Below are 26,553 nucleotides of genomic sequence, written 5' to 3'. Positions count from 1 at the left end.
ATATGCCCTCGCGTCGAGGCAGTTTCTCCACCCCCACTGGACTATGCTAACAAGCTCCAAGGTTGTTGTGTCATGAGGGACAAGAATTGGAGAAGTTTGGCATAGAAAAAAATTAATACATATTTAAATGGTAGCTTTTCTACTTTGGAAACTCGGAGATATTTTTATTTATTCAATCCCATCTGTTCGTTGCATTCTCCCGTCACTTTTATAGTTACATACCTCACTAAACATCACAATGGCTACCTCCGAAAAAGTCACCCCGCAGACTCAAATCAGTCTTGCCGGAAAGGTCATTGCCAGTAAGTTTCTCTAACTGCCTCATTCTAAACATGATACTAACAGCTCAGTCACCGGTGCGAACCGCGGTATCGGTCTCGGTATTGCAGAATGCTGCCTCGTCAACGGCGCCGAGCGAGTCTACTCCATCGACATTGGCGAAACCGGTGATGACTTTAAGGCTATCTCCGAGCGCTTCCCCAACAAGCTGTACGCAATCAAGGCAAATGTTACTCAAGAAGAAACCATCACTGCAGCGGTCGAGCAGATCGTTTCTGAGGCAGGTGCTATCCACGGTATGGTGGTTAACGCTGGACGAACCCACCACAAGGCAGCTCTTGACTTCACCAAGGACGAGTTTGAGAGCTTATTCACTATTAACCTATTCGGCGCATTTTACTCTGCTCGCGCGGCTGCTCGCGCGTTTATCAAGTTGGGTATCAAGGGTTCGATTGTTTTCACTGCCTCCATGGCTTCATACAGACCTAACAAGGTATTTCCCTCTATTCTCCTATTCTGTTAGCGTAAATTGCTGACAGAATCAAAAGAGAGTTCCCTCTGCCCCCTACGGCGCCACCAAAGCCGGTGTGCGCAACATGACACACACCTTGGCCATGGAATGGGCCCAATACGGCATCCGCGTCAATAGCGTTTCCCCGGGTCTGGTCCAGACCGCCATGACATACTGGGTTCCTCAACAGCCCGATTGGGAACAACAACTCAAGTACTACGGCGGTATACCTCGACTTGCTGAGGTACAAGAGTTGGGTGGTGCATATGTGTATTTGTTGAGTGAGGCGGCGAGTTATACGACTTCGATTGATATACCTGTCAACGGTGTTATTGGAAGTGAGTTACCGTCCCGGTCTTTTTTGTGGGAGATAGGTAACTAATCTATAACAGTCTGCTAAATGTACTCGAGTGTACCGGACGAGACGAATTCAACAAGATGGAAACACCAGTTGACAATGTGTCATTTCATGCCACATCATGTGAAATGCCGAAAAATGCAATCCTGATATATACTTTGATTATTTCTTCAAGCAGATAGATATTAAGAAATTTACTTCATTTATCAACTTTGACCTGCCTTTTACCCTGAATGAGACTTGCAACGTCTGCTTCGATATCCTTGATTCTTGTCCTTGGTAGACTTTTGTAAGGTCGCTGAAGGCTACGGCTGGAGGCAGGAACTTTGAGGCCTTCAATATTATATACAGTACCCAGATACAGAGTATTCAGTCCCCCGGTTCTACGACTCACCATCGTCAAATATCTCAAGCTCATCAAACTCAACCACCCACACGGTCTCTGCAATACAGCCCATCCCCTCAACCTCAATCACAACATCTCTCTACCCGTCTCTCTATTCGGCGATCGAAGAAACAAATCCTCGAAAAGAATGACCAAAGCCTTCTCTGCATCTGCCTCCATAGCCCATCTCTCTGTACCGTCACCACCCTATATACCAATTTCAATCCACCCTGACAACCCTACCCTGCGACACCTTCATCTCTCTCCCCTTTCTATCAAGCTCAATGGTAACAACACCCCTCACCTCCCTCTGACTCACAAATCCACCACTTCGCTTCCCCTTCCAACTCCCGCGGTGGATTCGGATACCCAATCTCCTCACATAGACTCGGCCACGTTTAACTTCGATTACGTGCAGTCTCCTCGCCAGCAAACTTGCATCGGCTTTCTTGATCCGATCTTGAGATATGACATGCCACAATCCTAACAGGAGGGAGGATCCTATTATCTGATCTCCTGCCCATTCGCCTAAGCTGGAGTGCATTACAAATTTCAGAATCCGACGCAGCAACTCCCTTCCCCCTCGCCACAATCCTCAACAGCAACAATTCGCGGCGCAGAAAGTATGATTCAAAGGTTACGAGGCTGTCGGCAGGATCGATGAAGGTGTGATTGAAGCAGGATTCAGTCACATTGCAGAACGTTGCAGAAGCTGATGTACTGGCTTCTTGATGTCGTGTGTTTGTCGGAGGTGAAGAAATCTATTTCGTGACTTAGGATGTCGGTGAAGTGGTTGATGTTTTGATAAGTGTGTGGAGATGTGTTGGAGCATATCTCCGGTTCTTGGACGATGTCGGTGTATGAGGGAATGCTTGACAAGGATGGAGCTTCCAACGACCTAGGTTAGGAGGAATTACTGACCGAAACCCTAACGAAGGTTTCCAATGGGCATAATGACGTGAGCAAACTTTCCCTCCGTGACAAGAGAATCGCTATTCTCGAGTGCAACATGTATGTCATCAATATGCCGGTCAACTGTTCAACAGAATCGAATCAAATAATATTGATAGGCCGTACTTAAAAGAGCAAAAAAATCAGTCGCTCATTGCTTTCGAAAACACCAAAGAATATCTAACATTCGATCCCCCTGACTACAAAAATCATCAAGTATATAGGTATGCGTGCAACAGAATAATATGAATAAAGCAAGAAATCCGATTTGCTGGATAAAAAACCAATTGTATAACGTTGTATTGATTTAGTCTAGGCAAGTAATTATTAATTCGTTTCCCATGATACTGTCTTTTATGTTTCTTCGTCTTCAAGCTGTCGTTAACGGCCGTGTACTGCGTATATAAGCTCGAACAATCTAGCTACAGGCTAGGTTTCGTGGTTGATTGCTAGGAGTATTCAGCTCCCAACGACGTCCCGTTCAACATTGCTATTGTCGCTATAACGTCTGCCGGTTCGAGGAGATGCCAGCTTGCCAGTGTCTGTTTTGAGCTTGCGCCTACTGTGACTGAGAAGATGTGTTCGGGGGGAAGGTCTGAGTTGCGTAAAGAGCGAAACATATCTGGAGAATCTCGTTAGTAAGCGAGTAAATACTAGAAAGGGAAAGGAGAACGCACCCTCATCGGTAAAATCATCTCCACTACAAAAGATGAATTCTGGCGCTTCGCCAGGTCCCCGGCCATACTCGTTCAACAACCTCGTCACGATGAACCCCTTATTGACAAATGTAGGCCGCACTTCGAGATTCGCCTTTCCAGCCATGACCTCAACATCATACTTCTTCATCACCGTGTTCTCAAGGTGTTTCCGGCACTCTTTCGCTTGGAAAAGGCCATATTCGGGATCGGCCCGACGATAATGCCATGTCAGGGCAACCCGTTTTCGCTCAATAAAGGAGCCTTGTGTGCGTTCTGTGTAGTGCTGGAATACGTCCATGACATCCTTTTGCCATGCCATGTCGAATTGTGCTGCGAGGTTCTCCCAGTCGTCACTCTTGGGCTTGCGAATGAAGCATCCGTGTTCGGCGCTCAGTCCGAGCTCAGGAATATGGCCCATCCATTCGTCCAGAAAAGCCTGATCTCTACCACTGATAATCCATACTGCGTTTCTTGGATCTGCGGCTAGACTCTTGATATTCCTCAAAACGCGGTCGGATGGAATAGCAGCCTGCGGGTCCTTGACAATTGGTGTCAAGGTTCCGTCGTAGTCGAACATGAACAATCGTTTCTTGGCCTTTCGGTACTGCTTCAATACTGATGCGCGGTCCAAAGCCGGTGTGGCGATTGATTGGTCAAATGAAGACAGATTAGTGAGCAAGCGGTTAATGTAATGCTGTGACCACATCGATACCGTGTTGGATGTGACATGTTTGTAAGCAACGTCGTGTCGTTTGAGTTTCTCATCCTTGCTCATGCTAAGCGCCTGGTCAATCGCTGCGGCCACGCCGGTCGTGTCCCATGGGTTGATATGAATTGCACTGGTGAGCATTGCGGCTGTTCCGGAAAATTCAGACAAGATCAGAGGACCGTGGTTTCCCTGCTGGCAAAGCACATATTCCAAACTTGTCGTGTTCATGCCGTCACGGACACTAGTGATCAAACCAACATCTGCGACGCGCAAGAGACTGAAGTATTCAAGTTGAGAAATATACTGAGGATAGTACTGCACAGGCGTAAAGCTCAGCGATCCAAATCGGCCGTTAATAGTAGAAACAAGACTCGAAACTTGGCTGCCAATCTTGTTCTCCGGGTCCTCCTTTTGCTCTTCCATACTGGTCGGACTCGTAACTTGAATCAAGACAACCTGATCACGCCAGTGAGGGTACTTTTCCAAGAATGCTTCAAAAGCTTGCAGTTTCTGCGCAACACCACGGACGCTGTCCAATCGATCTCTGCCGACAATGATCTTCTTACCTGCATACAATTTCTTGATGTTCGCAACGACTCGCTCGATATCTGAAGAACCAAAAGCTGCCTTTTGTACATTATGCGCATCTATCCCAGTAGCAAAGACATCAACCGCAACGTGGGCTCCATAGGCATCAACACCAGCAGAATTTGACTCAAATCCGAGCACGCGGGTGCAACACGATGAAAAGTGTCTGGAATATGAGTATGTCTGAAATCCAATCATGTTCGCTCCGAGCACTCCGGTAAGCACTTCTTTTCTCTTGGCTAGACAGCGCATGTATTCACTGCTAGGGAATGGAGAATGAAGGAAGAATCCGATAAAGATATTCGGAATCCGTTGTCGCAAAAGATTTGGCAACAAGAACAGATGATAGTCGTGGATCCATACAATATCTCCAGCTTGATATGTCTTAGCAATGCGATCGGCAAATAAGCGGTTCAGGCGCATATAATCTGTCCACCACTTTCTCTCTGAGCGCCCGTCTGATGGACCATTTTGCTTGTAGTGTAGCAGTGGATATAACTCTCGTTCAGCATATCTCCTCCACCGAGATTGATCTTGCAACAAAATCTCGTCGGAAGGCTCGTCAGACTCGGCTGTTGCCCAGACTGGTAGAATCTTGCCGTACTTGCCTGACTTCAGCTGCCTCTCCAGACGTTCTCTGTCGGCAGTGGAAACTAGGATGCCCTCGACAGGCGTCTGGGCTTGTGAAACCGAGAGATCCACAGGAATCGGCGCAGATGCTTTGTTTACGGGAAGAGGTGTAGTAGGCACAGCATTGACGCCGTTCGCGCTGACTGGTTGTAACGGTGCTCGCTTGGTGACAATCTCATCCACTTCCCCGGTCCAGGCTACCAAGGTATGATCCCATGGCGATTGGTCGGATGCGAGATGAGCGAATGAGTCGAACAAGGCCGACGTGCCTGCACGAGGACTCAATTCCTACGCGCATGTTAGTATTCACGATTCATAGTCACTTGGTATATTCTCCTACCCAATCCTGTCCCGCTTGGTGTGCAACCTTGTACGGTATACACAACGAAGCACTGATGATCCGCCCCGTCAATTGTAGTCCTGGATGGTCCGCCCGCGGATCGGTCACAGGAGTCGCTGGAGTAAGATGAGCGCCGCCGATGAGACTTAAACGTCGCAGCAGTTCAGGACCCGATGTTGCGCCCGACGCGGCGTCGGCAGGACTCATGGGCGATTTGGCGTATGCATCCTTGAGCGCGGTCGCCGTACCAGGCACCTCGGCGAAATACGATGCTGCAGACTCGTCTTGCTTTGGTTCTCGAGGGTTTACTGCACCATCGGCGTTACCGGCAGCAGTGGCCGCCGAGACGACGGCTGGAGTCGCGGCTGAGGCCTCGAGGTATGCTTCTTCGCCGAGGGCAGATAATCCCGGTCCGACGATGACGGGGTTCGGCTGATTGGGGGGAATTTTGTCCGGAGCGCCTTGCTCGTTGGCCATAGCGGTGGTGTCTCTGCGGAGAGCTTGTAGCTAGCCACTAACAAGCTTGAACTGCGAGCAGAATTGAGTCAATGAACGCTCAACGCGGAGTGGCAGAATTTTAAAGTGACGAAGTGAGTGAGAAACGAAGACAAGTAAAAATTCACGAATCAGTAGTACTCGGTCGAGTGCATTGACTCAGGAAGAAGCACTCCGAGTGAGGCAGAAACAACGTTCGCGGACTGGAGGGGTACGTACTGTTCCTAAAAGAGCGAAGGGGAAGGAAAGGGCGGGAAGCGACCGAAAATTAGAGATTGAGTCTGGTTAGTTGCCTGCCGCCATGGACTCACTCGTGCGAGTGGGTTGACGGAGATTTAATGGGGGTAAAATTCTTGAATGTTCTGGTCTCTCGTCACGTTCCAGACAAGCACATGTTGAGAGGAGCAGATAATGCGCTGTTGTTTCTGCGGGGCTGATTTTACTTAGAGTCTTAGAGACTAGTTCCTGGCCTGATTCTGGCCGGCACTACGTAGTTGGGAGGAGAAGCTACCAGATACACTCTTAAGTCTTAAGAGGCGTTGCTAAGTAACGCTGGCTGTCTATAGCGGTGAGATGGCCACCATTGGCACCCAACCTTGGTTGTATCGACAGACTTTATATTAAAAACATATCTGAATGCCCACTCGATAGATTAGACTTTGCTGTCTGTGGTTCTTCTTTCTGGCTTTCAGTTCCAGGCCAATCGCCTATTATGTCCGTCGCCGGCTAGTCTATATAATCAACAACAGTCAATACATACTGGCACTTTCTTTGATCTCGTATGTGACTATCGTAGCACTCTTTCGAGATCAGAATACCCCCAAGACAGAATCTCGTCTTCAACGCAGACAAACAGGGTCTGCCAAGGTACAGAATTGACGGAGCCCTGACGTTCCGGAATGGGCCTGTGGATCATTCTGGGTCCAGCAGGTTCTGGGAGAGAGTGACGTTGTATCTGCCAGGAATCGCCTTCAGTCGTAGAGATACCCGGGAGAAGTAGATATACTCGGAAAAAACCGTAATCGACATATTGGTGTCTGTAGAATCGAAGTCGCGGAAGATAAAGATAGGGAAATCTCGAAAAAGACAAGCAGAAAGAGGAAAAAATGGGACAGATCACGTGCAGATCTCGGGATCATCGGTCGATCATCGGAACAACGTTTCGGCGATCACGTGCTTTTTCTTGTCATTGCCTTCTCTTCACTCTCTCTCTCTAGTATGTTACCAGAAACACTGTCAGTGGCACAGTGACGTGCGATGATGGAATTAACTTCCATTCGCACGCAGATCTTGCTCGTCACCCATTGTCCATGATCTTGCCGAACTCGCGATCTGACAATGGGGTAAGATTAGAGACATTATAGTGACCTAACTGATAAGAACTAACAAGTCAACAGCTACACACACTACTACAAAGTCGAAGACTGGTCTTCTCCTGAGTGGCAGGCTGCTTGGCCGCAACTCATCCAAGACACTTCCACCATCATCGATGCCGTGCCAGACATCCCCCTCTCCGGTCCTTGTAGCGTGACATTTGAGGAAGGAAGGGATATACCCAACCCGCCTATCGCGAACATCGGTGATGGGATCTGTATCAACGGTGTCGAGGAAGACTCAAACGAAGATTTTATCCTGAAAGAGAGCGAACCACGTGGTTTCTGCAAGACCGGCAGGCGTGCATATGATATGGTGGTTACTTGTGTATTGCTTAGGGCGTACCGGCTAGCACCGAATACGTTTCAATTGAGGTAGGTATGTAGCTATGTAAAATGGCGGATGGTCTAACGTGCTATATGGTGCAGTTCCGATGGGTACTGGGATTGGGAGGAGGAATGGGTTCCGGCACGGTCACTATATCACGATCTATGGCCAAATGATCCTGATGACAAGCCCCCTGAAATTGACGAAGGGGGGGATGAGAACGAATAAATAGTGACTTTACATGTAGTCTTGAATAGAAACTAGATAATCACATCTGCCACGACCTCTCTACCTCTTTAGCTTCTTTGAGGTCCTCCCATTTCAATCTACCCCATCTCTCAGGCTTCTCCTGCGCATCCACAAAATGCTTCAAGGCAAGCACAAACTGTAGTGCCCACTTCTCTCTACTCACACCTCCCGTCCCCGTAGCCAGCGGCGTAATCAATATCGTCTCAATTTTCTCCTTAGCAGTCGTGGTCGAACTCGAGCTAACGCTCTTATTCCACCGACCAACCTCACACATCAGACTCCACATACACTCATACACAACCTCCCTATCCCAACGCGCATCACTAGGCGTCCTCATCGTCGGACACAGCGCAAGCAACTTACACCCCCACCTATTCGTCTCCCTCAACTCCCTCGGCATACTCACCAACGTACACGTCCCCGGCGGCGCAAAGCCATGCCACTGCTCATACAACTTTTGCTGCGCGACATTCGTCAGCGCCCTATAGTCGTGTTGCGGAAGACAAAAAGTGCGGGATATGGCGTCGTCGAAGCCGCCATCTAAAATGCCGTAGGAATTTGCGGGCGAGACTATTAGGTCGAATTTGGTGGAGTTGGGTAGGTTGCGCAGGTTTTCGTGGATGGTGGTAAGTTGTAGGGTGTGGGAGTGGGCGGGCCAGGATTTGGAGAGGGTTGAGTGCAGGGTTTGGATGTCGCGGTCATCTATGCAGAGGACAAGGAATTTTGGGAGGGCCATTTTGAAGACTGCGTTGGCACAGGTTATTCCAGTCTGCATTGTTGAGGCAGTAGGAGGATGGATAGATGAGAACGACGTGGCTATATCCTCGTTGGTTCTAGGCATCAACGATCTGCAAAGGTGCCAGAGATGGGGCCTGAACTCTATTCCAATTAATCATACTCGTATAACAATTAGTATAATTTATTGGCAATCATGGACACAAAAGTCAAACACAAGACACAAATTTAGCACTTGAGTTACAAATCTACAACTCCAAGAATTAGGGCTATTGCGGAAGAGCCCTAACTCCAACGCATATGATCTGATACACATAACTGGGGTTGCAAACTTGAATCAACACTGATTTGCGAATGCGAAGCATGAGCAGCTCTATGCAACACCCCTAAAACCAAGATTCGATGCTGGTTGGTTACATATAAGTCTACATAACATATAAATTGGCGTGCGATTTAGCATGCGAATTGGTATGCGGATACAAATTGGCATATCGACTGACGTGAAAACTGGCATACCTACGTACCTACGACTTGGTTTGCGAATTGGTGTATATATTGGTGTATAGAATTGGTGTATAGAATTGGTGTATAGAATTGGTGTATAAATTGACATTTAAAGGGACATTCAACTAGCGTACAAAGTGGCAAATGAACTAGGAAATGGCCGCATAAATTGGCATACAAATTGGTCTACGGGCATGCAGATCTTGCTCTCGCATTCGCAACGGCTGACCTTTAGGCGCCATGAATCACCATCTTCACTCAGTTCTTAATATCCTCAGCAGCCTCAAGAATGCCTGCGACATCAAAGTCTTGCTGCCGCTTTGTGATCTTTCCATTGTTGGCACCAGCCACATGCATAAAAGCAAAAGGGACTGCTCCAGATCTCACGACTTGATATGCGAAATTGGCGATGTTAATACCTGTGGTACCGAAAAGAGTTTGTGTTGGTTCTCTGCCGCAGATTGATGTATCTGGAGGATTTGCATGTAGAGCAGTGCAATATTGGCCAAAGAGGCTGTGAAAGATGGTAAGTTGAAAAGAAGTATCCTTGGATTAGTTAGATGGAAAGCTCACTTGGCTGGTGTGAATGTGATCCTAAAGTAGTCGTCGAAACCCACTCCAGAACGTACATAGCCACTATTGATAGCGGTTCCTTGAGCTCCGTGTAGACCTAAGTCTGGGGTTAGCATATCGAACCTGTGTCAAATGGTACATACATACGGCTTTGTTCGGCTACTGTGGCTGGGAATACGTAGGCAGTTGCACCTCCTTGTCTTGTACTCGCCCATGGAAACTCTTCTGCGCTGACGGTAGTTGGGTTTATCTGACTGGTGTGACGGCTTGCTAATTGAGCAGCCCTAAATGGCCGGAAATCTGCCCCAGAATCACGGCGGTTATCATCGGCTGCACTCGACGTAGAGACTCTTTGGCTGGAGCAGGGCGTAATCTATGAATAATCTCATCTATGAAGGTGGAAGGTATCTTTCAAAGTACTCACTAAACCCGGTTCCCATTTTGAAGGCAGAGCATGGCAAAGCAGTTTTCTTCGGCAATATTCGGCCATAATGTGATGTCGAAGGTTGCATCTATGGGATTGGCTCTAGAGCTACGCTTTGAAAAGGTCAAGCCCTCTGTCATATTGATAGGTTCAGGTACTGGAGCTCCGAGTGTTGCAGCGCAGCACAGAAGAAATAACAGACAAAGATCTTTGAACACCATACTGGCGAGTTTGAGGATAGTTTATATGCACTTGACTAAAGTAAGAGAACTTGATATGAAGATGCTATTCATAGAGCTAATGAATATTTGTATTTATATTAGTTATACAACATTCGCATTCACATGTACTACTCTTCTGAGACTTCTATTCTTAGTCCTGCTCGGTCTTCACGTCGAATCTGAAACGCTGTACGCTGACTGTAAACAAATTACAACTGCGTCAGCCATGATATCTTGGGAGTTCAAGTTGGTTCAGTCGCTTGGTTTTTGATGTATGTGAAGCCGCCCTGCAGGGATATGTGCCATCCGGCGATAACTGATATTCATCGATGTCATCGGTCGGTACAAAACATACTCTAAGGACAGCTTGTCAGATGCGCTTGTTGGTGTCATTACCGAAATTACACACTGCTTTCACTCATAACCCTTTGAGTCATGCCACAGGCACATACTCGCCGAACATCTATATAAGGGGCTTTGAAACAAGATGACCTCAGGGATCTAGGTATAACGCCTTTTCAGGAGCCTGCGTTACTCATACAACATTGACATACGCTGTTATAATCTCCGATAGTGGTCGAGAATCACTCAGATGTGCCCAAGAATCATGCCATCTTCCTCCTCTTGCTCCTGGCCTAATACCTGGTAATTGATGCGCAACTTTTTCGGCGTTGTCATGTCATTCTTTCACAGAGAACTGAATCAGAGCTGAGAGAAACCAACTTCTAGGTGCAGATGTTTCAAGCGTGGATTCATGTTTAGCAAACAATTTAAAGATATAAAAGCTATCCTATCATCACAGGAAAACCTCAGTCGGAGCAAAAGTCTAACTCTCATCATAGCTCTACTGCTCGCCATATCCTTAACTATCTACTTCAATCATCAACGAAGTCACATAGCACAAACCAACCAAAACTACAATAAGAACCACCACCGACATGCAGTTTCCTTCAATGAGAATCATTCTTACCTGCTTTCTCATCAAGGGTCTGGTGGCCTCGCCTCTTTCCGTACGGAACTCTAGCGAGGAGCTGTTTGCCAACGACTACCTCGAGCTCTGGAACGAAGATGCCAAATTCTCCACCGGCAAGCTTACCTACTACGGACCTTCGGGTAGCACTCTAAAGGCAGCTCGAGCTGTTGAGTCAGAACCAGCCCTGATCGAGGGGCGTGCTAGCTGTGGTACAACCGTGGCTCCTAGCTGCTATGAGAGCCATTCAGCGCGCAACGACGTCTGCGACAAGCTAGTGACTGAGCTCCAAGGCGACTCCCAGGTTTCCATCCCACAGGCACCTCGCCAGATCTGTTATGAAGGCAATTCCGAGTCCAATTCGTACTGTTGTGTTTCTTGGCACAATCCAGTGCCCGGCCTTATCAAAGGTGACTTGGCTACCTATGCATATAACAGTAAGCATTCAATTCCAGTCACAGGTAAATCCGTCATGCTGATTTGTTTTAGTCCTTTCAGCGTGTACTGAAAATGGCATTTCAGGCAAAATTAACAATGTTCAAGTTCATAATACTTGTACTAACCTCTGCTTGTCAAACCGCGGAAACGGCTGTTAGATAGAAACCTTGAAAGTAGCTGCAGGGTTACACGTGTCATCCGCGGACCAGTACTGTATCTGACAGATGTTACCATCATATCGGGGTGTTTTGTCAAGACATTTTCTTGTGTTGAACAGTAGTTAGTTCGTTGAAATTCAAATTGTGTTTTACAGTATTCCAGGAAATCTCACATTCTTGTACTCACAAGGTTGTCCCAAATGTGTAGATAAAGAAAGATAGTTTGGATATCACTCTCATAGAGCCATGGCATATTAAAAATATCAGATGATATCGTCTTAAGTTCAAGTCAGCACGAATTTGAAAACAAAGAAAAAAGTTTTCGGTACTAATTTACAAAATCTTCGTGGTTCCTACTTTATAGGCAAGCATCGGAATAGCATTTTCATCCTACTACACGATGACTCCGTAAACCCGGAAACAAATACAATCAAAGCCGGGCAGGGTCGACCCAATAATCATCCTCTCTATATTCATCCGAAAATAGCTCGGCTTCGGCGACATTGAATACTCCCCGTTCGTCTGTAAAGTCCTCTTTGCGTCCAAAGTAGGCAGGGTAGAAGAGCTCTTTGGGACTAAAATAGAAGGCAACCTGGAGAAATGGGGCGTAAGAGAACTCCACTCTATAGTTGTACCAGGTATCGCGTTCGCGTGGAAGGACCCCAAAAGGCGGAAATCTTATAGGGGTACCGGGGTCCGGAGGTACATAGTGTGACATCAAAACGGTTTTGTCTTGAGCGCTACGAGCGTCCATAATCGCGATGAGATCGTACTCGATGAATCGGACCTGGCGCTGTGCCTCTTGTGCCCAGGCTTGACAATCTTCGAGTGAGGCACCAATGAAATCAGTCTCAAAGGTCTCGCCTTCTTGAAGACTGTTTCTAAAATCGGATCGGTCGGAGGGCAGGGCATTCGATCCCACTAGATAGAAAGGTCCAATTTCATCTGCTTCTCCGCCCGGCATTCTGGCACTTAAAAGCTCCCGAGCAAACTGTAATGGAAGATTAGTTTTAGGGTAATTGCCTGGTATTGCGGGATGAATAGACTTGCAGGTTTGGCCTCATCGGCTGTGCAAAATACCAAGACGTGCGTCATGACTATGAAAACCTAGTCTGGGTCTTAATGAGGTGATAGAGAAGTGAGCACGATGGAAGTTAAAATTGGGTGCTGTTATGCAGAAAAGAAGAATAGAAGGATAAAGAATCAAAGACGTCCTCGAAAGGGGGATATAAATTGTATACCGGCTTTAAAGGGATTGCTGCCTAAGGCTGTACAAAGGCGACCCAGTAGTTACTTCGTACTATCATTACTGATGTTTCAGCTGATCCCTGTGAGTATATGCATGACTACCTAGCAATTTACTCGCATGGACCTATCAGTATGAATTTTCGGCGTATATATGGTTTCGGCGCTTATGCGATTTGCAAGCATCTACGCCAGCGGGTATAGAGAGTAATCACTCGTGTTCTGCATACCAACCACGCTGGCATTTCCATGACTTCGCGGGTGCAGTATAATACTAATCAGCTCATGTAAGTGGCGAGGTAATTAATGCCTTTCAGTAAAGCAAGCTAAAACATGACAGCATGTTGTTTCTTTCCAACCACGGAAACCCTTGAAACAAGATTTGTCGAAGTCATAACCCCTTAAAAAGGCATTAACGCGGGTATAGCAACTGAATAGTAGGTGAACTACTAATACCTGGGCGAAAGCGTATATCCGCCGCAGACGATTCTGAATTGGTGAACTCAACATGTTGGTGCAACCAACCAGATACTTGTTGATCTAGTATGGTATGGTCATAGCGAGGATCATCATGATGAACGCCATGAGATTTAGGACGTTTCAACACAAGATATCCATAGATATGTACATTCATAACCTTCTTGCCTAATATTTGAGTGTTGATGGATGTGGTTATAAGAGAATTATTGCTCTACCTCCAATACTACCATGATAACATCAGCGTATCTCTTTTGTAATAAGCTCTCATACCATCTGCCAACACGCCGATCGCAAAGCCAAAGCGGTATAATCTCCTTCGTTTGATAACAGGATCGGTGGTGGCTGGGCCCGGAACAACGGCTTCACAGGCGCTGTACTTGCGGTCATTCAACGTGGCCGAGGCTCTTAGAAAGTAAATTTTCTGTTTATCCTGGCTCTGAACTCTTGGAGCACAATGTTGCTTTTCATAGAAAATTCTTGATAATCAGTGAAATTAGGGTCAAAGAGCCTAGCCGTATCTGGATTAGCCCAGTTAGTTTATCTTATCGGGCTCTGGCTGTCTCCGCGACTTTTGAGTCTTTCACAAACAACTTCGACGTAGATGCACCTTCTTATATTTCCAACGGCACCCACATCCGCATCATATGCGCTTTGGACGGCATACCTATTCATTGCAATGCCTCGCATTGGGTGATTTTCGATCGGCTCTCCTCGATCGATCATCATGTTTTTCGACGACGATAGCTATAACGCCTCCGGCTGGTCCGCAGCGATGCTATTCCTCACTAAGGAGCGTCCCTCTGACGCCACGGAGCACACGATATCCGATCGTTAAAAATAGTCTTAAAAGGACACTCGAAGCACAGAGAAACGTCAATCGCGAGTCCGTATTTTGGAAATTTTACGTACAGGATAAAAAGGACAAAGAAAAACCCGGAACTGAGCAGGTCGATGTATCCGAAAAGACGATGACGAAGGCCAAACACTCCAAGAAAAGCGAGTCAAGGCCATCATCCATAAAGGCAAAGCCCGACGTTCCTATTCGACCTCCGTGGGTTGTCCCCATCAAAGATGGACGCGCGCAACAAAGACCGTGGCTTGATATGACACAACACCTATCGAGGCAAAATGGAGACGCCAAGGCATTTCTTAGCACTGAAATTCTCGGTTTGATGACATTTCTCAGGCCTTCGAGCACCGAGCAAGACGCAGTTGATTATATCATTGATGATCTGTCCGTCAAGCTTCAAAACATCGTGCCGAATCCACCAGAACTCATAGGCTCGCGACATGCAGAACTTGCTACCAGCGTCTCGACAATCGACTTGATGCTTCTCGTTGACGATGATGGTTTCCATAATGCGCCAAAGAACAAGCCGCCCTCGATCAGTCCACAAATGAAGTTCAACTATCACAAAATCATAACCGAGGCCGGGGATGTACTGAAGAAAGACCTTGGTTACCGGGATTGTCAAGTCATATTCAACAAAAGCTCTTCACTGGTCCTTTTTCACAGAGCCACTGGTCTACCAATCAGACTTTTTTGCAGAAGCTACGCGCCAAAACTTGAAGAGTTCATAAGAGCGTCCCTTCCCGAACTACCGTCTTTGATGCCATTGTACATGGTCATGAGAGTTTTACTGGAAAGCAAGACCCTCTTCGGCTGGGAAGCCCAATCATTAAGCTCAAATGGTCTTTTACTACTCATCATGTCGTTTTTGAAACAACAGCCTGGAGATTTCGCATCAAAAGGTTTGGGAGAACAACTACTCGCTTTACTTTATACATACGGCAAGCATATTGATCTCACCACAACCGGTATTTCAGCCAGCCCAGCAGAATTCTTCACGAGAGCCAGCGTTCGCAATCACATCAGATCTTACATCACAAAAAACGGCGCCAAGGATCCGCAATTTCCGGCCTATCTGAGAGGTCAACGGGCATTGATCGCTTACAAGATCCATTCAATGTCCAAAGGCAACGTGGGACTAGCCAATCATTTAGCTATTCAAGACCCGACTAATTATCTCGTCGATGTCGGCCAGAGATCGTTCAGGACGCCAGAGTTGCAGCTGGCGTTTTCCGGGTGGTATGATGCTTTAAAGTTGTCCCTAGAAAGATGGGATGAAGGACATAGAGATAATGACAGTATTTTGGGACAGGTGTTGCAGGCTGATTTTGGGGAGTTGATGAGGAGGAAGAGGATGGTGACGATGTAGTCGCCTCGCTGTACTGTACATATGTATTATATTATACCCATGATAAAGTCATTTTTGCTATTTATGTGGCTTCCAACTAAATTTCATTTACTCATACATGTCTAATCTATATACCTCTACAAAAGTATAGTACAAATGGTTAGTTCAATCACTCGATGAACTTCCTCTTATTCAGCCACCGACTCAGCCACTCCCTCTCTGCCTTCTCAACTTTCTGATCTCCCAAATCCGAATCAATAAACCCACCACGCTCCTCAACCGCGATGCGGACTTCCTTCGTATTCAACGCATCCACTCCGCCGCCACGCACAATCAACTCATCATCCAGCGCCAAATACTCAGTCCACTTCCGCAACCTCGGCCTATAAATCAACGACACCCAAGCCGCACCCGTATCATGCGATTTCGCCAACCCAAACACCGCACAAGCACGAAGCACCTGCTCCGACGACGCCGTAGCCGCAAACTCCCTGGACCCGAATTGCTCCGCTAACCATGTCATCGTATCCTCGTCACGCATGCGCTTCATTGAGCCCAATCCACCCTGCACAGCCGCGAAAGCGTGTTGTCTCTGTTCCACACGTTTTGCGCGCGTCTTGGCGAGTTGTTTCGGTATGCGGCAGGTATAAGGGGTCACAGCATCGCCGATTGCGGCGACGACTAAGGGGGTGAATTCGCCGCAGATTAGCAGAATCAGACCGAAGGGGATCATGCGCCGGACGTCGTAGGCGGCGCGACGCACGAGTTGGAAGTCGGCGCGGGTGATTTTGAGGGTGTTGATTGCTGTGTGGAGCGAGGATGCGCCTGCGGATGTGTTGCGCGATGAGGAGGGTGGGGAGGAAGGTATATACGACGGAAGACCGAGTTTTTGGCGAATTGGTAATGAAGCTTTGTAGTTAAAGTAGACGTTTTTGAGGCCAGTCTTATAGAAGCCGAAATATGCGCGGCCGGTTGCGATGTAGCGTGAGGCTTTCTGTGAGAAGGATTCGCTGGAGTTGCCTGCAGGCGGAAGGTCGAGGTCGGCGGGTAATGTGCTCAGAGGTGGGTTGACGTCCTCTGAAAGGAAGAATCTCGGATCTTTGGTGGGTGGTTTCCAGGACGATCTTGATGCAGCTGACGGAACTCTCTTGTCTGAAGATGATGCATATTGTCGGTTGCTGATATAACCGGTGGCTGAGTAGCCTGAGATATTTATCCCGTAGATTGAACTTCTCTTTGAGATGCCAGGCTTAATTGACAATGCTTTGTCAAGTCGGCGTTGTCGTGTGAGCTTCAATGATGCGGCGCAACGGCCGCAGGTGGTCGACATATCAATTAGTTCAATTTTTTGCACGTGATGCCATCTATAATGAGAAAACTTTGTATCTCATTAAAGAAATAAGATGATTCTTTGCACGTCGTAGAAATATTTTTAGGCTGTTCTTGATTGAGTGAAAATCGGATGACGCTGATGATCGGCGAAGATGTCAGCCGAGAGCTTAGGTAACTGAAATTGTTTGTCTGTTTTGTCTTCGGAACTTCCGCCAACATCTTCACTCCAACTCATGAACCTGACAACTTTCTCAATGATTAGAAATCTATCGAGACTACTCTGACCATGCCAATGCAATTACACGATTGAGCAAATCATGTCATCGAAAATGACCGGCGTGAAGCCTTTTCGTCTGTCGCAATGAATGACTCACTGATGACTGACTAATCCACAGCTCCTATTACGAAGCAGCAATATAAATACAGGAGGAGCCCTTCCATCAAGCAAGGTACTGTACTTACAAAGATACATCCAATACGAGGAAGTTCAGACAGAAACATGCTGCCCCTTACCTTCACCGAGCCCTCTGCCCTAGTGCTCATAGACAACCAAGCCGCCTTCAAGCATCCCACGCACTGGGGTCCATCACGCTCCAATCCAGCATTTGAGCAGAATCTTTCTACTTTGCTCGAAGCATTCCGCACAGCGCGCCAGCGTTCTTCATCGCCCATTTACATTATCCACATCTTCCACTCTTCAGTCTCTCCGGACTCTGAACTCCATTCCAGCAACGCAGACGGTATTAAACCATTGGACTTTGCTGTTCCAGCTGCAGACGGATCTGAGCCGGTGTTTTGGAAGAGTGTGAATTCATCTTTTATCGGCACAGGGCTGGAAGCGTTCTTACGAGAGCATGGAGTACGACAGGTGTTTTTCGCCGGCTTGACGACGGACCACTGCGTCTCCACTACAACACGCATGGCCGCAAATCTGCATGTCGTCGATAAAATCTCCTACCAAGGACAAGAGACAGATAAAGTGACGGCCAATGCAGACGGCTCACTCCCGGAAGGTGTTCGTATTGAGCACGGCCGAGTCGTGCTTGTGGCCGATGCTACAGCTACGTTCGCCAAGGGAGGGTTCGATGCAGAGACGATTCATGCTGTTTCCGTTGCGAGTTTGAGTGAAGAGTTTGCGGATGTTTTTAGTACGAGGGATGTTGTTGAGGCGTTGCGGAGTGTCTCGTAGTCTAAATCTGCTCTCACTATATGTGAAAACAGATCCGACTCAAGAAAATCGTTAGCCCAAAAGGCTACTTTATATAATCAGAGATTAATCAGCGCCTTTATGTAGTCACAATAGTAATACTAATAATGGAAATGAGTTTGTCTGGCCTACCCCGCAGTACCCTTAATTCTCAGGCCCTCCAAACCCAAACTTCTCCAACTTCGTCCCGCAAATATCCGATTGCCGATATCATTTTCTTTAGTTGAGAATAAATACATTTCTGCATTTTTGGTGATTCTATTTGATTGAGGATTGTCGTGCGACTGAAGCGCTACTTATTAAAAGGCGGAGTACATACATACGTACATATCAAACCAAGCGCATAGGTTTGATACACCCATCTTTGTAAATGGCTGAACATCAAACTGACTCTCCACCAAGAGCTGCAAGTCAAATACTAAAGGAAAAAGCATGGCATCCACACACGGAAACCTGGGCCACCTCCTCCCCCTCAACTACAAACGACTCATCTCAGAATGGCTGGAAGAAGACTGTCCCAGTTTCGATTATGGCGGATTCGTGGTTGGCGAATCTGAGGGGGAAGCGAGATTGTTGGGGAAAAGTGCTGTATGTCGCTCTCTTTTAAGAAAGCGAATTGGATTCCTTGCTAATGATAGAGTAGGGTGTGGTTGCAGGTGTTCCTTTTTTTAATGAGGTGTTCTCCCAGCTGGGATGCACGTACGTCTTTATTGTCTACCTGTTCATGATGGAGAGAGGAATCTGACTGGGAAGTAGAGTAGAATGGCACGTCTCAGAAGGCGAAAGCATCACCCCCATCAAACAATGCGCTACTGTCCGCGGCCCAGTGCGCAAAATTCTGCTCGGTGAACGCGTAGCTTTGAACATCCTCGCACGCTGTTCTGGTATAGCCACCAAGTCCGTCCCTCCCCCCTACCGTCCCTTTCTCCCGTCATTTGAAGCATTGCTCAACGTAGATAGGACATCATCTCTAGTTCAAACCCTCCGCTCCCACGGCTGGAATGGCACTCTAGCCGGCACACGCAAAACGACCCCAGGGTTCCGACTAGTCGAGAAATACGGCATTCTCGTCGGCGGCGCAGACCCGCATCGCCACGATCTGAGTTCCATGATTATGCTCAAGGACAATCATGTCTGGGCCTGCGCCAACAACTCTAGCAATTCTGCTGCTGCTGGTGGCACAAAAGGGGTAACAGAAGATGCAATCGCAGCCGCGATCCCCGCAGCCGTGCACGCCGCCAAATCGGCCGGCGGGTTCTCGACAAAAGTCGAAGTCGAAGTGCGCAGCGTCGAAGAGGCGAATGCCGCTATTGGTGCGGGCGCGGATGTGATCATGCTCGACAATTTTACGTCCGAGGAAGTCAAGAAGGCGGCTACGCAACTCAAGACTGAGTGGGCAAGTAAGGGAAAGCCGAGAGGCACGTTTCTGGTTGAGGTTAGTGGTGGGTTGACGCCTGATAATGCGGCCGGGTTTGTGTGTGACGATGTGGATATTCTGTCGACGAGTTCGATTCATCAGGGAACTGGGATTGTAGATTTTTCGTTGAAGGTTTCGCTGCGGTGATCCTCTTCCTCCTATTCAAACAAGGCACGAAGGTGGGACGAATAAATGTATCATATTATAAAACCAATATCAAGTGCCAAATGATATACTACAACATGCCAATATTCAAACAAACAACCAAAGAACCGAAACTCCTCCCATGGAACACCATATATCATCAATCGTAGCCGTATACATTCGTAGCATAATTTAAACCAACCCGAAAAGATGCCTCACGTCATCAAAATGTTACATCTCAATATCAACTGTGATACCCTCCCCATACGAACTATGAGCATCCGTATCCTCGTTATCGCTCCCAGAAGTACGCTTATCATCCTCTCCAGACGAAGTCGGTCCCGAATCAACCACCAACGTCGTCGATTTTTTCCGTTGACTATTTCCCCGACCTAGAGATGGAGGCTCCAAAGTCCCCCGCGTACTCCTACGCATTCGCTCTCGCTCCAGTTCTGCGCGCAGTTCTTCGTTTTCTGCATCACGTTCCTCGAGTCTTTTCCTGGCCCCGTCGCGGTCTGCTAGTCTTGCCACCCGCTCGTTTTTGAGTCTGCGTTCTAGCTCGCGTAGGCGTTGGATCATGACGTTGTCTTGTTCAGAATCGTTGGGTTTGCGGTGCGAGGATGTTGAAGATGTTTCTACAAGAGTGGTGGGCGGTTGCGGCATGCCGGTTGGACTGCGAGAGAGCGTTCCTTTCTTGCCTCGCGAGTCTGAGCGGACAAGCGTCGACTGCGTACGGCTGATGGGCGAAGCGAGGGGCTCCTGATCTACAGCGGTGGTAGCATGGCTGAGATTAGAGCCAGTCCGTCGAGACGAAGGGTTGGATTGCATCAAATTTAGTTCGGCTTTCAGGAAACGAACCTCGCCTTTAAGTTTAGTAACTTCGGGCGATACACCGGCAGCTCGTTGTTGACTGCGAATATTCCGGACAGCTTCTTCAAGACGCTCGAGTTTCTTGACTCTAACGCCAAAGTTGTGCTCCAGAGACTGGTACTCCTTGGTCAGGTCACGTTCAACTTGCCTAATTCGAGTCCTGAATCCGGAGAGCATGTTCTCGACAGTCTTGACTGAAAGAAGGAGATTGCGACTGAAACCCGGCCAGAAGAGTATGTTGCCAATGACCTCTACACTAGGAAGATTGCCGTTAATCAGGCTATTGCTATGCGCCCAGTCGGGTCCACACATTGCAGAAAGCCTCTTCCAGAGCGTCAAGTACAGCGCATTACGCTCGCTGAGTTGATCCTTCAATTGTTGTTCGAGACTTGCAAACCGCTTTCGGTCTTGGCTTCTTGCCGACTCTAAGTCGCTGATCCGGGAATTGTGTTGAGAGATCGTTCGCGACGCTTGTTGCTGCGACTTCAAGGCTTGGTCAAACGAATGCTTATCCGCGCGACGAGCTTGTCGTTCTCGATCCAGCAGATCCCCAAGCTTGCGAGACTCTAATCCGTGACTCTCCAACAGTGCCTCACGACTCTGCAACAGTGACTCTTTCTCATCGAGCTTGGACCTAGTGCTTTCCAAGTCAAGAGACTTTGATTCAAGCTCTTTCTGAAGCTTGATGACGGAATTTAGGAGACTAGATCGAGTACCGTTCAAGTCTCCAACGGCTTCCCGTAAACCGTTCTCAAGCTCCATGAGTCGCTCTTTCCATGTCGCTGCATCAATCTCTCGTGCAGAGAGCGTCTTTTTCAGTCTTCGGATTTCATCCTTGGCTGCTGAAGCTTCCCGATTGAGGTCATTCATGATACGCTGAACTTCCTGTTTCTCCTTGCTACCGACCACTTCGCGTTGGTGTCGTTCTTCTGCGAGTCGCGTTTCTAGTTCTTTCGTCTTCTCCTTCTCGACTTGTAGGTTAATTCTGTATGCCTTGAGTTCGGCATCAAGTTCACTGATACGGATCTTGTCTGCATCTTGCTCTTCGCGCAGGAATGTTATTTCACCCTGGCTAGACTCAATCTGGACTGTCAACCTTTGTACTTTTCCATTCGCCTCAAAGAGATTCTTTTCCAAAGATTCAATCTCTCTGTTCGAGTCTTCTAGCTCCTGCTGCACTTGCTTGAATTTCCGTAGATTGCTCTGCGCATCTTCTTCGAGTCGGAGAATACCCTCGCTAGCAGATCTCATCTCAGCTTGCAACGTCCTGAGGTTCTCTTCTTGACTTCGAAGCGTCATCTCCATCCGGTTGCACTCCTCAACCTTCTGATCAAGCTCATCACCGAGTGTATCGATCTCTTCCTGTGCCTCTGCCTTGAGATCTTGCAACGCAGCTTCGCGTTCTTCAGCCACTTGTAGAGCCTGATCGCGCTCTTGCTGAAGTATTTGCAATTCTTCTTCGGCTGTGTCTACATCAGCTTGATATGCCTTGTCAAGAGCCTCGAGCTCGGCCGTATATTCATCCAGCTGGCTTCGGAGTCCTTGGTTCTCGATCTTGAGAGTCGAGACTTGATCGCGTAATTCACCATTGCGTACTTCCAGTGACTCGCGCTCGGTATCACTCATACGAGATTCTCTTGTGCCATTGCTCGCCCGAGAAGAAGAACGTGCGTGAGCTCGCGAGGCTGACCGCTCAAAGATGCTATCACCGGCGATGGATCGTCCGCCATCGCGGCGTTGAAGCTTGAGATCTTCAATTTCTTGGTACAAGCGCTCTTTCTCTCTATTTCTAGAGGTCAGCATCGACGTTTGCACACTGACTTCTCTGCGCAATTCGGCATTCTCTTTCTTTAGCAACTCAATTTCAACAAGCGTACTGCTGGTCGAGCTTGGGACTGCCAGTCGGCGATCATGATCAGATGTCGTGGAATGCGAAATGAAAGAGCCTTTGCGCCCGGTTCGACCGAATCTTCCAGCTTCAGAGCCAGCGACATTACCTTCTGCTCTCATGCGCAGAATATCGTCACGCAGCTTGCGGTTCTCATCTTCAGCCTGCTCGCGAGCGGCTGTTTCAGCGTCAAGCATGTCTTTCCACATTTCCTAAGAGTTGTTAGCTTGTTCATTTGGAATGACCTATAACATACTCTCTCCTCTCTTGCGCCAGCCTCCGAATCAGCCGGCCTGTTCTCGCCCATAGACTTGACAATTTCGGCCAGTCGGCGCTTCTCGCTTTCCCGTACAATACTCTCAGTCCGTAACCTCTCGATCTCGACCTCGTATGTTTCGATCCTCTCCCTGAGGAATATCAACTCTTCTTCTTCTAAATCATTCCGCTTGTCATCCTCACTCGTCTCGCCTTCCGTGTCAGCACCGCCTTTATTAGATTGGCTATCTTTGAGTTGCTTCTCCAGGTTTCGAATAGTACGTTTCATTCCTTGGTTCTCCTTTTGAAGTTTGATCTTGTCCGACTTCAACTCGACGTTTTCAGAGATCATTTCCTTGATACCTTCTTCGGATCTTTTATTCAAGGCCTCATTCAAGAAATGAATTCTCATCTTCAAGTCGAAGTTTTCCTTCGATAAGCGGTCGATGGTACTACTCTGCTCTTTCAGGGTCATGCTCTTGCCGCTTCGTCCGAAAGCAGGCGTTGGTGCCCCAGTTCGCTTGTCAGGAGATATGTTGGTCGAAAATTTGGCGTGAAAATCTCGAGCAAAAGTACCAGGTACCTGGATATCCTGCACATGCTGCGCAACCACTGTATCCGTTGGCAAAGTGAGATCCCTAGAACCAGCCCTTGGCGTCATCGGCGCATTATCTTCTGTGTCTCTCGAAGCAGCTACGGAGCCCGTATCTTCTTCGTCGAGGGTGTGTAGACCGCCATCTGTCGCACCACTAAGAACACGTCGGTCAAGAACATTTTCTTCGCTGAGTGCCGATACACCGGAAGCCATGCTGCCTAGACTAATGGTCCGCGACAAATCTTTCCTTCCCATACTTGTTACTCTCGAAGATACCGCTCCGCCTGTTTGTAATGCGTAGTCCGCACCTAGCGTTGCATCGCTACTCGTCGCGTCTGTATTGGTGCTCGTGATTGACGATGCAGAAAATCGATGCGATGATTGGCGACTACTCAGATATTTAGGGCGAGAGCGCTTCGACTGAGGTCCCGAGGTCTTATCGTCTTCATTGCTATCCACAAATGCCTCCCGCGATCGCCTCGTGTCAGAAAAAGCCGGCGACAAGTTACGCCGACTTTTTCTAGGCGTCAAGCTCCGGTGAACGTCGGCGGATTCCGCAAAAGTGCTGCCTTCTTGCGTATATCTAGACGTGTTAGACAGAGCACGAGAAATTGTTCGCTGCGCAGCGGCTGCAGTGGGCGACGAAGTCAATGTTTCTAATGCCGACGTGTTGAGTTCCGACTCTCGATTTGTCGCCGGCGTTGTGGTAGGATCTGTTGGGTTGTAAACTGGGTCATCCGACTCATCATGCGTGACTATTTGAGGCAATTCGGAAATCGAGTTCTCTTCCTGTATTTGAGATATGTCCGGGTTGTAGGAGTCTTGTTCATGGTCTCTGCTCGGCACCCCAACGAGGTATGTGTCGTCAACGCCTGCGTTTTCGGAAGCAGCCATTTCGATCGTCGACGGCTCCGGTAGGAAGCTTGACTCAATATCCATAAGCTTTCTTTGCATTTCTTTTTCTTCCAGGATCGTCTGGTTATTTTGTCGATGGTCGTCATCGGCTGCGTCATCGTCCTCAATGTCGAGCGAATGGTGTAGTATGTTGTCCTCTGTCCTATCGTCGGCATTATGGTCATGAGCTGGCGGCAGATCAAGCGAGAAGTCTTCATTTTCATCATGGGCGTATGAAGTATCGTTGTCTGCATTCGAAGGCGTATTCGTTGCGTGCGATGTTTTGATAGCTTCGTCGCCGTGATGACGATCCTCTGTTTGTTGTCCCTCCATATCGCGTTGCTGGAGTCCTCCAAGTCAATGGACCTGTAGTCAATAGACTCTGATCGATCAAGATATCGTCAAGTTCATTGGGTTCCGTATGAGAAATAAAGTGGAAGTGGTGTCGTTTATTATGATTGTGATTTATTCGGTCATGTTGTTTGTTTTCTCCACACGGCAAGTGGCCCACTTCTTCCTGCCGTTGGCCTGGCCGCCGTCTAGCTCAGGCACTACTACGCATTTTATCAAAGATTCAACATATTGATTTATTGTTATATTGTTATACAAACTGCGTAGTATTACACGTCAACCAAGTAAATGTCAACAGAAGGGGTATTCAAAACGGTCCAATCGGACAAGACAACATAGATCATATCAAGATTATACGCATATAAGACGTCTCCACCAACTATGAGAATCATCGTCATCTCCTTCGTTCTTAGGCGGCTTCTCCTGCTCACCTCCCTCTTTGTTACTGCCGGCCGCGAAAGATACGCGCTTCGAAGCGTCCTTCCTACCACTGAAGAGAGGAAACCCTCCGCGTCGGCGTTGGCCATCTTTGGATTGTTGCGGGTTGGTCGCTTGCCGCTCGCTAACAGTCAATGCAGGCGTGCGCGCAGTGGACGACCCCATCCGGGCTTCCAGCTGTTGGGATTGGTAATGTTGCCTTCGGGCCTCGACCACACGTCGAACAATGACTGTAGACATTGTAAGCACTAAAATCATACAAATGATTGAGTTCATTGACATACGCGCAAATGTCTCCTCAATATTGACTATTTCCCTCGCACTCGTTTCCATAAATCCACATCCATGTTTCCGGGCATACTCCAACCCATCCCGAGCCGATATTGCTCTCGCATCTTTGAGATCACACTTATTGCCAGCAACAATCTTGACTGGCGGCGGCATGCCGACCTGAAGATTACGCGCCTCACTCCCCAATTCCTTCATAATGCGCTGATTATCTTCTAGCCGTTGCTCGGCCTCGATATCAATCATATCCATGAAATAGTCCAAAGCTTCTAGGCTGGGCTGGTGGGTGATGTCGTATACCATCAAAAAAGCGTCAGATTTGAGATTGGATGCTGCCCAAAGCCCGCGATATTCTTCTTGACCGGCGGTATCGGTGATGGAGAGGAAGTAATCGGTGCCGTCGATGTTGCGGGTTACGGAGTAGGAGTCCTCTGTCGACTATTAGTCTGGTACTCGCATTGTGGATGTATTGTAGAGATACCTATCGTAGGGTCATATCTAATTAGGTCAGTTAAATCAGGTCATTTTTTGCGCATATATCCGGCAGACTTACTCATGCATCCATTGACTGCGCACAAGTCGCAATGTAATTGAAGATTTTCCTATCACCATGAGCCAATCATTCTAAAGCGAATGCCCACTGATCATATCATACCGCATCCACCATCTCCACATATTGTTATTGAGACCTTATCAGCCATGCTTCTCGTATTACTCCGAACTCGATTCTTCTCGACAGTTCTCTTTCCGACTCGTTTTCGTTAATGGGCGTCACGCTCTAGAATGCAGTCGAATGATTTCACTTAAAGCGCGTTTGGTATGCTGATAGACAATAGAGTTTAGACGTCGCGTTAGAAAAAAGAAACTAGCGAAAGTGTTGTAAGAAACGAAATCTGAAATTGAAAGGATCGTCGTCGGAGTTTATGGTATCCCTGCACAAACTCGGTCAAATGCGCGACTCGAAATAAGAAACAAAAAGATCGCGGTGTCGCATGCGCAGTAGACAGAAACAAAGAGAGAGAAAAGGAGCGTAA

At 47.8% G+C, this 26,553-nt stretch overlaps 12 protein-coding genes across 12 annotated transcripts; 6 read left to right on the top strand and 6 right to left on the bottom strand.

Annotated features, from left to right (window-relative positions):
- Window positions 1-238: 238 nt before the first annotated feature.
- Window positions 239-1,190, top strand: BHQ10_009020 (uncharacterized protein; the record flags this gene model as incomplete). Its single annotated transcript, XM_040881891.1, has 4 exons — window positions 239-302; window positions 351-772; window positions 828-1,128; window positions 1,183-1,190. 4 exons carry the CDS (start codon window positions 239-241, stop codon window positions 1,188-1,190), a joined length of 795 nt encoding a protein of 264 aa, XP_040737522.1.
- A 1,743-nt stretch (window positions 1,191-2,933) lies between these two features.
- BHQ10_009019 (uncharacterized protein) lies at window positions 2,934-5,926 on the bottom strand (the record flags this gene model as incomplete). The annotated part of the gene is made up of 3 exons (XM_040881889.1): window positions 2,934-3,106; window positions 3,162-5,397; window positions 5,450-5,926. The coding sequence occupies 3 exons, from the start codon at window positions 5,924-5,926 to the stop codon at window positions 2,934-2,936; spliced, it is 2,886 nt and encodes a 961-aa protein (XP_040737521.1).
- Window positions 5,927-7,282: 1,356 nt separating this feature from the next.
- Window positions 7,283-7,873, top strand: BHQ10_009018 (uncharacterized protein; the record flags this gene model as incomplete). Its single annotated transcript, XM_040881888.1, has 3 exons — window positions 7,283-7,287; window positions 7,342-7,692; window positions 7,747-7,873. The coding sequence occupies 3 exons, from the start codon at window positions 7,283-7,285 to the stop codon at window positions 7,871-7,873; spliced, it is 483 nt and encodes a 160-aa protein (XP_040737520.1).
- A 40-nt stretch (window positions 7,874-7,913) lies between these two features.
- Window positions 7,914-8,669, bottom strand: BHQ10_009017 (uncharacterized protein; the record flags this gene model as incomplete). Its single annotated transcript, XM_040881887.1, has 1 exon — window positions 7,914-8,669. One exon carries the CDS (start codon window positions 8,667-8,669, stop codon window positions 7,914-7,916), a length of 756 nt encoding a protein of 251 aa, XP_040737519.1.
- A 722-nt stretch (window positions 8,670-9,391) lies between these two features.
- On the bottom strand, window positions 9,392-10,270 carry BHQ10_009016 (uncharacterized protein; the record flags this gene model as incomplete). Its single annotated transcript, XM_040881886.1, has 4 exons — window positions 9,392-9,647; window positions 9,707-9,803; window positions 9,854-10,062; window positions 10,131-10,270. The coding sequence occupies 4 exons, from the start codon at window positions 10,268-10,270 to the stop codon at window positions 9,392-9,394; spliced, it is 702 nt and encodes a 233-aa protein (XP_040737518.1).
- A 1,019-nt stretch (window positions 10,271-11,289) lies between these two features.
- BHQ10_009015 (uncharacterized protein) lies at window positions 11,290-11,829 on the top strand (the record flags this gene model as incomplete). Its single annotated transcript, XM_040881885.1, has 1 exon — window positions 11,290-11,829. The coding sequence occupies one exon, from the start codon at window positions 11,290-11,292 to the stop codon at window positions 11,827-11,829; it is 540 nt and encodes a 179-aa protein (XP_040737517.1).
- Window positions 11,830-12,347: 518 nt separating this feature from the next.
- Window positions 12,348-12,881, bottom strand: BHQ10_009014 (uncharacterized protein; the record flags this gene model as incomplete). The annotated part of the gene is made up of 1 exon (XM_040881884.1): window positions 12,348-12,881. One exon carries the CDS (start codon window positions 12,879-12,881, stop codon window positions 12,348-12,350), a length of 534 nt encoding a protein of 177 aa, XP_040737516.1.
- A 1,729-nt stretch (window positions 12,882-14,610) lies between these two features.
- BHQ10_009013 (uncharacterized protein) lies at window positions 14,611-15,861 on the top strand (the record flags this gene model as incomplete). The annotated part of the gene is made up of 1 exon (XM_040881883.1): window positions 14,611-15,861. The coding sequence occupies one exon, from the start codon at window positions 14,611-14,613 to the stop codon at window positions 15,859-15,861; it is 1,251 nt and encodes a 416-aa protein (XP_040737515.1).
- A 148-nt stretch (window positions 15,862-16,009) lies between these two features.
- Window positions 16,010-17,170, bottom strand: BHQ10_009012 (uncharacterized protein; the record flags this gene model as incomplete). The annotated part of the gene is made up of 1 exon (XM_040881882.1): window positions 16,010-17,170. One exon carries the CDS (start codon window positions 17,168-17,170, stop codon window positions 16,010-16,012), a length of 1,161 nt encoding a protein of 386 aa, XP_040737514.1.
- A 501-nt stretch (window positions 17,171-17,671) lies between these two features.
- Window positions 17,672-18,361, top strand: BHQ10_009011 (uncharacterized protein; the record flags this gene model as incomplete). Its single annotated transcript, XM_040881881.1, has 1 exon — window positions 17,672-18,361. One exon carries the CDS (start codon window positions 17,672-17,674, stop codon window positions 18,359-18,361), a length of 690 nt encoding a protein of 229 aa, XP_040737513.1.
- Window positions 18,362-18,811: 450 nt separating this feature from the next.
- On the top strand, window positions 18,812-19,943 carry BHQ10_009010 (uncharacterized protein; the record flags this gene model as incomplete). Its single annotated transcript, XM_040881880.1, has 3 exons — window positions 18,812-18,967; window positions 19,023-19,078; window positions 19,136-19,943. The coding sequence occupies 3 exons, from the start codon at window positions 18,812-18,814 to the stop codon at window positions 19,941-19,943; spliced, it is 1,020 nt and encodes a 339-aa protein (XP_040737512.1).
- A 228-nt stretch (window positions 19,944-20,171) lies between these two features.
- On the bottom strand, window positions 20,172-26,080 carry BHQ10_009009 (uncharacterized protein; the record flags this gene model as incomplete). Its single annotated transcript, XM_040881878.1, has 6 exons — window positions 20,172-22,910; window positions 22,955-24,792; window positions 25,225-25,461; window positions 25,516-25,950; window positions 26,001-26,017; window positions 26,073-26,080. 6 exons carry the CDS (start codon window positions 26,078-26,080, stop codon window positions 20,172-20,174), a joined length of 5,274 nt encoding a protein of 1,757 aa, XP_040737511.1.
- Window positions 26,081-26,553: the final 473 nt, after the last annotated feature.

This window comes from Talaromyces amestolkiae (genome assembly GCF_001896365.1).
Source record: "Talaromyces amestolkiae strain CIB chromosome Unknown scaffold22.1, whole genome shotgun sequence".
In the NCBI taxonomy this organism is placed as follows: Eukaryota; Fungi; Ascomycota; class Eurotiomycetes; order Eurotiales; family Trichocomaceae; genus Talaromyces; species Talaromyces amestolkiae.
Note: the sequence above shows the minus strand (reverse complement) of the source record. Positions and strands in the feature narration are given on the sequence as shown.